The sequence below is a fragment of the Rhipicephalus sanguineus genome, chromosome 3 (assembly GCF_013339695.2).
Source record: "Rhipicephalus sanguineus isolate Rsan-2018 chromosome 3, BIME_Rsan_1.4, whole genome shotgun sequence".
In the NCBI taxonomy this organism is placed as follows: domain Eukaryota; kingdom Metazoa; phylum Arthropoda; class Arachnida; order Ixodida; family Ixodidae; genus Rhipicephalus; species Rhipicephalus sanguineus.
Window position 1 is genome coordinate 9,652,068 of NC_051178.1, and position 9,680 is coordinate 9,661,747.

The following is a 9,680-nucleotide window of genomic DNA, read 5'->3' on the forward strand; positions in this document are numbered from 1 at the left end:
GCTTTCATGTACGTCTGAAATTATTCCAGCACGAATTCTCGAAACGAGACACGCAGTATTGAGACGCGCAATGCAAATTGCGCGTCTTTCTTAAGCAATCTTTCTTAATTTGAGCGAGAAACGCACCTAGTGAAGCGAACGAATTAGCGAAATATAAAAATTTGAAGACAGCGCGCGCAGATTTGACGGCTACATTAGAGATATGGAGTGAAAATAAACTTAGATGGAATATACCGGAGCGCAACGTTTCCATCCCATTCATCATTACGGGCTCTCTCTGCACATGTTGTCAACATAGCAAACGCACATTTTCAGAGTGCCATACACACAGCATTTCCCAACATCCATCACCAGTGATCAATTTGGTGACGTGAGAGTCCTAAGGTCTACTCGCTGCTCAGCTAAATCTTAAAGCGATTGGAATCCGCGCGCAGGTTCCGAGGCTGCTATTATATGTGACCGATTGCCGGATGTATGCGTCTTCGTGTCCTCTTATTGAATACCTATTTTAAAATATGGCTGTATTTCCCATTTCGAAAAAATACCAGCGAAATTGCAGTAAGCATCAGAATGTCGTTTATAAATCGCAGCGGAAACGACTATACTTATGTAATGTTTCAATGTTTTTCAGCGCTGTGAATGCCGCGTTGAAACTAATGACCGCGTATGGTAATGTACACAAGAAAGCGTTTGTTCAGAGAAAGCGATTCTGGCAAATTATTCCACCGGATAACGAAAAATAACATTCTCGATTTCTAGTTCCTGCTAGGAAAGAAATCACAACTCGTACCAAATACTTGCAGTTCACTATAGACGCGACAATATTCATTATCACACCTTCGTGCATAAAAAAAAACAAAAGGAGATGCTCGCGACAATGAAAGCACGTTTTCCAAGCACACCCCGAAAACAGCGCCAAATTTATGCGAATGGTTCAAACGCGATAAAACCATTTGGCATTACCAGTTCGCTCAACGTTCGATCGTGTTCAAGTGCGACAATGCGCGCTGAAGAGGCACCAACTCGCACTCAAAACCACGGCACACACATAACTTACACTAGTCTATTCTGTGACTGCGTTACTAGTAACATATACGCCGTTTCAGAAATCGTCCCAAAAGCACCCGACGTAGCAAAGGAAAGGTGATGGGAAACAGCAACAAAGCTTGCAATACTCACGCTGCACACACGAGAGGCATTCGTCGGCTGCCACTTGTCACGCTTTATCCTCACTGTCCATAAAAGTCTTCTTTTAGGATCCCTTGGGAAAGAAAACATCTTCCAACCATTCCTAGAATGGTTCGTGCACTGTGGCACGCAACATCCAGTCATCCTGCGGGACTCGCGGCGGAGCAGACGGGCGACAAGGCGGTAGGCGCAGCATGCACGTTTAACCAAAGCGCGGCGTGGGCTAAAACATGGCGGACGCGCGAGTCGAGGCGGCGTCGACCCTTTCAAACACGGAGGAAGGAAAGAGAGGAGAGGGCATGCCCAGCCGGCGCGCTGTGGGAAAAGTGTGGAGGAAATGACGTCATGGCGGCCATATTCACTGGGCACAATGGCGGCGTTTTGTTATTGATGTGGTGCGGTGCGGCATCGGTCCGGCGGTTCAGCGGCGGTGTGCGCGTTTTCGTGGGCCTCGCACCTAACCGTGGCGTGCTGCAGTTGTACGACAGCATCCATTCTTTGTGCCGCATTGTTAGCTACGCGGTGTTCTCCCGGTGGTGGTTGTAACCAGAATTCTGAACTAGAAAGCGTGGAACGAGCGCGCGTATACGTACTTACTTTGGATTTGCAGTGTCCAGCAAAATCATGCTGAAGAGCCATCATAGAAGATAGCAACTGTGCTCCAGAATCTGTTCAATGAATGCTTTGCAGGTCAGTGACAGTTATGCGGTGTTGGTAATTATGACAGCGGACGATGCATTTGCGGCCCGCAGGTCCTTATTCAAGACTGTAATTGAATCTTGTTTTTCATGTTCCTTTACAGTTACAGCATGCTTGTGCGTATTAAATTACCTGTTCTGCTTCGCTTAAGATGCTCGCTTTTCGCAGTATTGTCTGTATTAGAGCAAAACTCGTTAAAATGTCTACTCACACCTGCACAAGATCACCAGGTGCACCTCGTTGAATGCGCGTCGGACAAAGCCGTTCGAACGATGGTGACCAAATTATTTTAGAACTCAAGACAGAAGGAGCAAAACACATTTTAATGATACTTATGACAAGTACAAGTACGGAGGAAAATTGTGAAGTACACATCGAGCAGTACATCTACAATGCAGTGACGTGGAAAAATATTTGACCACAAATATTTGTGACTATAGCAATCCGAAAAATCTGTCACGTTGTTAGTCTTTAAAAACAAAAAAAGAATCACTTTTGTTGAGCATTGGCAGCATGTATTTCAAGCCTTCTTCGGGGATGGTGTAGGTGTACCATTCAAATGCAAATTAGAGACTGAATACGGATGTAAGAAGCATAGGTCAGCAAAACTTGTGGAGCCCACTCAAACTCACTTATTAAATATTTTTTGCGCTTAGGGCTCATTCGGACTCACACTCACGAAAATTTTCTTCAACCGGACTCACTCGAACTCAAATTCACCCCTCACAGCCTGATCCGAGTCTGACTAAGCTCCGAGTGAGTTTATTCATGAGTTAGCCTAGAATTAGCTTTTTCAACCATGCTGTCACTGCTCTTTAACGCCAATACCTCACGTTATCGGTGCTCTTCAGGGCACCTTTTGATACAGTACCTTCGAATAGTGAGTGCTCGCAAACCAGTACAGTCATTTTTCTTGAAAGGATAAAAACATAAGATGTGTTTATCAAGAACTTCCCTAGAAGAGTTGGCGAGGTGGGTAGGTGAAGGCATCTCCATCCGCAATTCGCGCTTCTGATCAATAAACATTTAAATGGGGCATGAACGTCACTGCTTTGGAATAGGTTTGAGTAGACGTGAGTATAAACGTGAATTCAGGTAATGCTGATAGTAATGCTGAAGACTAGTAGATAGCTCGGCAAAAACAGTGGAACTCACTCAAGACTCACTAAAGAAATATATCTTGTGCTTTGGGCTCGCTCAGACTCGCCAAACTTTTTTCCTGAGCCTAACTTACTCGGACTCACACTCATGAAAATTTTCTTCAACCGGACTCACTCGGACTCACCAAAATATTACTCACGCAGACTTACTCAGACTCACGGCTCGACTCTGAGTGAGTGGACTCATGAGTGAGTTCGCCAACCTGTAGTAAGAAGTGGTGTGCAATATGAATACCAATACAATAGGGAGTACACACAAGTGTTAGACTTCTGTGGGCTTAATTCTGAGAGAAGGGCACATGATCATTTCAGTGTAATGAACATAAAGTGTACCCAAAACAGTTTTGGTGCATTACACCCATTCAGGTGTGGGATGCCATAGTCATTTCATCCAATTATAAACATATCCATTGATTAATTGTGCATTGAAACGAGAGGCAAGCACAGAACATCTCAGTATACTCAGCTGCATTTAGACGTTAGGGCATCACACATAAGAGCATCATCACACATAAGAAACATTGATTTGGACTACAAAAGCAGATAGCAGAGACATAGGGAAGATAGAAAAAACGATATTGTTACTTGGCCAATTAAATGTTCGAATGGAATGCTATTGCCCTTTAAACTGGGTCAGTTTTGTGAACATTTGGCGCACCTGACTGCTGTGAAAACTTTGCGTTGTCTGCTTACCGACATGATATAGGCGCACATTCAAGTAAGACTCTGCGACACTTCTTAAAAGATGGACATAGTGATTCTCCAGTCGTGAATTATCAAACATGTGTGTGTGCAGTTCTGCAAAGAGTTGTTTATGCTGCAGTGATTCAAGCACTTGGAGTACAAGGTCCAGCAAGAGTGATCTTGATGCTAACATCTTCATGTGCACAGCCCATCGAAGAAGAGATTCTGATTTCTTGCAAATTTCAAGGACACTTTTAGATGGGTAGTGAAGCACCCCCATGCTTTTCCTTTGAATGAATGCAGTGTCTGCTGCACCTGAAGTGCTAAACAATGCTTCACTACAATGGGCACACATCAGCTTTGAGCCCAGCTTGTTTGCCACATAGCCAGAATGTAGGCAACAGCCCGACTTCCAAAATCACTTATGTGTTCGAATGATGCACAGTAATCATGTTCGCTGACTACATAACTATGCTCAACGGTCTCTTCAGACAAGCTGCCTCCTCTGAATGGTGGCATTCAGCAGTTCTGTTGCTGAATGCCTCTTGGTTGAGCTGCATGACAGTATAGTTATGCGGTCCAGCACTTGACAATTGCCAGAAACAACATCAGACAGTTCATTTTGGACGATCACTTTTTTAAATGCTGCTTGAAATTGTTGGGATGTCGGGTTGTCGTTGTGCCCTCCATGTCCTCTAATTAAGCCAAAAAATAATTCCAAATGATCCTGGCAAATTTTATGCCCAGGAATGTACTTTAGCATCTTCTTTTTACAAATGAGAAAATCATACATGGCTAACACACTGTTCATGCATATTATGAAGCCCAAAAAGCCAGTTTTCCGCCCCGTTTCTATTAAATTTCTTCTGTTTGCAGGCTCTTTCAAGAGGGAAAGGTATCGTATTGTGCTGTCAAACAATTCTTTGATGTTATTTACATTCTGTTCATTGACTGGTTTTTTCCACCCTCCCTGATGCATGCTGCGGGAATCGAGTATGTCAAAGAGGTTATTAATAATCACTAAAAATTCCTCAGTTGCCTCCGAATTTGCGAATCCTCTCAAGCACATTGCCCTACATTCAGCAATTGCTGTTGCCACGGATAGGCTCATCACCTGGGCTGCCAGGCGGACCTTCATTGGTTGCCTTTGCCACTCGATGTGAGCCCTTCGCAACTTATTTGCCAGATGCACTCCCTCCTTATCTTGCAAGTCATGAAGTGCTTCTATGTGCGCCCACGATACAACTTTTCCATCCTGGTTAATAAAATATTTGTGGTGTGCAAAGGCATTTCTCACCAGCTTTAGCATGTGGCAGGGATCAAGAAAAGCTGCAACTGGTTCGTTAGTAGCTGGGTGCTTGAAGGTTGTTTGAAGGTTCTGAATATCTGCAAAATTGCAACCTAATTCTTGAAGCATTGCAATGTTAGCTGGCGCACCATCGCATGTCAGAGAAACAATCATGGCCCCTGCTTCATGAGCTGTCAGCAAGCTCTGCCTAACTAAGTTCGCTCGCTGCTTACCTACAAGCCCATCAACTAGGAAGTAGCCAAGAGGAACTTTCCAATGGCCATTAATGGAGACAGCCATTATCACGAAGGCGGCTTTTGCCTGTGGCAAGCAGTCACCTTCGGTTCCTGCGCCCATGTCTACATAGCCTTCAAAGTGACCACTTTGCCACTGTACCCGCTGTCTAATTGACATCTCGTCAACTATGAGGCTGCACACAGCTTGATGTCCTCGACTGCTAGTTTCTAAGCATTTCAATTTTAATGCAGTCACAGCCTCTTTAGAGAATCCCGCTTTTCCTTCAACACTCTCATACCATTTTCTTAATGAGCGAGGGTGTGGCAGGCATGTGTCAAAGACTTCCCTTACATATTGATATGCCCGAGGAGAGTAGAAGTTCAAGGTAAGAGCAAAAGCCCTTAGCTCAGGTGAATACTTTCGGGGGTGTTGTCCTGTCTGTTTTGCGATCTGTCGTTTCAAAAGATGCCGATTTGCTGCACCCAGAGTGTCAAGCACTGAAACCTGCTCTCTGAGCAAAATGTTTTCTTTGGTTAGTGTTTTCAAAACTGATTTCAATTCGGCATTTTGTTTTTTAAGGCGCCTCTTGGACTGCTGAAGTCTTTTGATTGCTTTCCTTGATCTTTGCTGCTCTGAGGCAAGTCTTGCTGTGCGAGCTCGCAAAAAAGCCTTTTCAGGGGTGTCGACCTACAATGCAAAACCAGATAGAACAAAACACTAACTTGTCAGGTGGTAACGTGCGTCACTTGTGAAAGGCTGAAACACTTCTAATAACAATATGACTGAGCCAGGGAATTTGGACATTGAGCCATAATTTTTCCTTATTCCTGCTCCTTCTGTTGACACTTGCACTTATGGTATTTAAAACATTCAAATGTAGGACAACCTTGTACTATCATATCTTGGTCGCCTCTAAAAAGACCTCATCGATATTAGCCAACCATTTTCTATAACTTGGAGCACAGGTCATTCGTCATTTAATATTGCAGTCATCAATTGATTTGTATGTCATGCAGATAAACATGGCATGTACAGTTTGCATGCGTTGCTTTGATCAAATTATGACTTTAACACCCTTTCTTGTCTTGTTATTTTATTAGTTTACTGAACTAAATATTGGGACTGGTTGTGCTACTCTTGATGTATACACGTGCATTGCTTTGGTCTGATAGCTTGCATTTGTTCATCTTCTTTACCTTTGCCTGCTTTCTTTTTCTTGGTGTTTCAAATGGTGCCAGCATGTCTTCTGGCCTTTGTAATTCCTGTGGAAGTAGATGATACCATCTTAATAAAAAAACGGTTATTTGTAATTCTGACAATGCTGATATTCACAGGGGCTTGCATAGCCAGTTTTAAGAGGTACTGCTGCACCTAATAGCATTTTGAACTATAATTGAACTATTAAAATAATTGAACTATACTGCTTCTCGAAAAATTGAGGTGGGCTAGTACATGCATTGCTTCTTATCAGGACACTGCAACCACATAACTAAAGGGAAAGTGCATATTATGTTAGTAAAGCCTCAGCTAGAGAAGGTATCACTTGGTATATCATTCAACATTTATGTCACGTGGAAGTGTGTGTTTACCTGCTCATGGGCCGGCTCCCATTGAATACCAGCAACTTGGCCGGATGGACCTGGTGTGGCGATGCTGGCCTGTGCTTCACTCTTCTCACCAATATCCATGGGAGTCTTTTAGAAAGAGCACGTGTTAGAAATTTTTACTTCTACATCAACTGTAACATCAGTTTACTTATAACAGAGGACAAGCATGCCTGATGAGTAGAACAGAGGTGAATTTTCACCTGTACAAGTGCTGGCTCGATGAAATGACTGGCACTTAGGTTGGAGGGATCTAGGTCAGGTAAACTGATTGGATCTGCACTTTCATGCTGTATATCCATGGCTTCCTAAAAGCAAGAATACCTATGCTATTCAGTGGTTTGCTCTTCAGCAAAGTGTTCAAAGTAGTGAGCTAATGAGCTTAATAATAAAAAAAACGAGAGGGGAAAAGTGATGTGCACCTGTTGGAGTGTGGACTGCCCGTGGAAGCCTGCAGCTAAGTCAGGCGATGCAGGTGTGGAGAGGCAAGCTTGGAGGCCTTCATGAGAAGTTGCAGCAACCTGATAGTGATATATCACTGCTAGTTAAAAATGCCTTCATGAAAAGCTGTACAAAGCATTACAGATGAAGCGAGGCATTGAAACTGGAGGAATGAGTGCAATATAACTGCCATTCCCACAGTTTCTGCATATTGCTTTACTTGCATTGCATTGTACAAATACACATTGAATTCTAATGCACCAAGTACAACCACAATATTTTATTGTTGAGTGGCTGCTTCAAGCATAACTTGGCCTGTAAGCATATTATAATGATCAAGTGAAGTGTTTACCTGTGCAAGCAGCAGCAAGCCTTCAGCGCAACCTTGCATGAGCTGAGGGGAATCAAAGGATGAATCGGTGCTTGCTGCATCAGGTGCTCTATCACCTTGTTGTACTGGATGAGGTAGCTGGGGGATTAAAAACTTAGTATTACAATTGTAGATCGGATGTAAAAAATAAAACAAGAAAAGAAATAACAATGGCACAGGGGTTGCATTACTTCATATCAATATAAATTAACCATGTATACGCGATGCAAGAGGCACTTACAAAACTCTTGCTTTTGATTACCACGTTTATATCTAAATTTCTAGATGCTGGTTATGAAATTGCTACCTTAAGTTTTTTTTTGCACCCCACCAATTCGTGCACAGAGTACTAACAGGTATGAGTATGTGCTGTTAAATTTTAAGAGAAAAATATAATTTCGTCAGTGATGTCAAAAGAAGGAAGCCTGAATAGATATGAACTGGTGCATGATAATTTGTTTATTATTTAATTGCTTATTTATTTATTTTGAATTATAACATTTATTGTATGTCAATCCTTTTTACCATCATTTACCACTATAATGCTAGCGACATACAGGTATCAAGATCGTTTACCAGAGAGAGAAAAATATAAATCGTGAACTATGTATAAGAGAACGGAAATCGGTTCCAAAGTTCATTCATTCTCACCAAGAGAGTAGGAACTGCATGCTCTCGTAGGCGGACTTTGAACGCGGACGTGCGATCAAAATGCTCCTCTAAGAAATGCTTCGAACAAAAATGAGCTTCCTTTGCAGGTTCCCGGCGAATATGCGGGGGCCAAATTGCTTCTATCCACTTTGTCCGACGAACGGCATCTTTGGGAAACCTGATAATGGATGGTTACACAACATATGTATTGCACAGTAATGTATACACGCAGCATAACATGTTATATTATAAATCTACAGAACGATTGCCACTATGCGAATTCGCTTGGCCTCTACTCTAACGCGTCCACCGAATACGTAAATTTACTTACAAATGGTAGGAGGTGGCTGGTACTCCTTGTGAGCCGCGCGACTTGCATCCTGGCACACAACAGCTGGGCATTGCGGCTGTGACCGCGCACACAGCGACGTGCTCGCAGTGGAGCTTCGAGGGATAGTGCCAACGCAGTAAGACGTGCTGCTCGTACTATTCGAAATCCACAGGTGTACACAATCATATCCGGCTTTCATTAAGAAAGGAGGAATGCTGTGTTTGTTTACGGGCGCTGTTTGAACCGGGCGGGCATCCTTGAAGGCTGTGTCCGCGCGTGAACCACCCCTTCCCCACCACGCAAGGCGCTTAGCCGGGTCCCCGATAAGGGAAACAGAAACAAGCGCCTTCTCTTTTCTCTAATAAACAGGCAATTATCCCGGAGACCTTTTTCCTTCGCCTTCCGTCGGCTGGCTTTCTCTGCCATCCTTGGCGGCTGTGTCCGCGCGTGAACCACCACTTCACCACCAAGCAAGGCGCTTAGCTATGTTCCCGATAAGGGAGACAGAAACAAGCGCCTTCTCTCTCCTGTTCTCAAATAACTAGCCACTTATCCCGGAGACATCTTCCCTCGCATTCGGCTGGCTTTCCCCGCCGTCCTTGGCGGCTGTGTCCGCGCGTGATCCATCCGGGAGACCTTTTCCCACGCATTCCTTCGGCTGGCTTTCCCAGCTTTCGTCCTAACGCGATCCTCGCCTTTAAGTTCTCCGTAGGTACCAGTGCGCGTGATCCACACCAGAGACATCTCACGCACCTTCAGTTGGTGTTCGCTGCTTCGTCCTAATGAAATCCTGGCCTTTGGGATATCCGTTGAAAACAGTACGCTTTGGACATAAGGGAAGCGAAAACAAGGAGGCCGCCGCAACCTCAACGGGCTGTCACGTATACATGCTCCACCGACGCCGATTTTAGTGGCATAACTACGGGCCTCCGGGTTTATTGCAGAGGAGACATGTTTTTGTATCGCCGTGCCTAGCTCACAGCCTGGCCGAAAGTTCCATAAAGCCCAAAGAGAAGCGTAAAAGAAA

General features: G+C 44.0%; 1 protein-coding gene across 1 annotated transcript; it reads right to left on the bottom strand.

Moving 5' to 3' along the window:
- Nucleotides 1-6,365: 6,365 nt before the first annotated feature.
- On the bottom strand, nucleotides 6,366-8,789 carry LOC119384789 (uncharacterized). Its single transcript, XM_037652487.1, has 7 exons — nucleotides 8,654-8,789; nucleotides 8,323-8,500; nucleotides 7,654-7,770; nucleotides 7,283-7,381; nucleotides 7,064-7,168; nucleotides 6,846-6,950; nucleotides 6,366-6,518 (listed from the first exon to the last, which is right to left on the bottom strand). Exons 1-7 carry the CDS (start codon nucleotides 8,722-8,724, stop codon nucleotides 6,366-6,368), a joined length of 828 nt encoding a protein of 275 aa, XP_037508415.1. The 5' UTR covers nucleotides 8,725-8,789.
- Between the last annotated feature and the right edge of the window lie 891 nt (nucleotides 8,790-9,680).

What these genes read in the sequence shown, in the direction of transcription:
- LOC119384789 (XM_037652487.1), bottom strand. Translation starts at nt 8,724, where the DNA reads ATGCCCAGCTGTTGTGTGCCAGGATGCAAGTCGCGCGGCTCACAAGGA. An exon ending in GGCAGTCCACACTCCAACAG is followed by an intron (nt 7,169 to 7,282) that starts GTGCACATCACT and finishes TCTTGCTTTTAG; the next exon opens with GAAGCCATGGATATACAGCA. An exon ending in TCGAGCCAGCACTTGTACAG is followed by an intron (nt 6,951 to 7,063) that starts GTGAAAATTCAC and finishes TCTTTCTAAAAG; the next exon opens with ACTCCCATGGATATTGGTGA.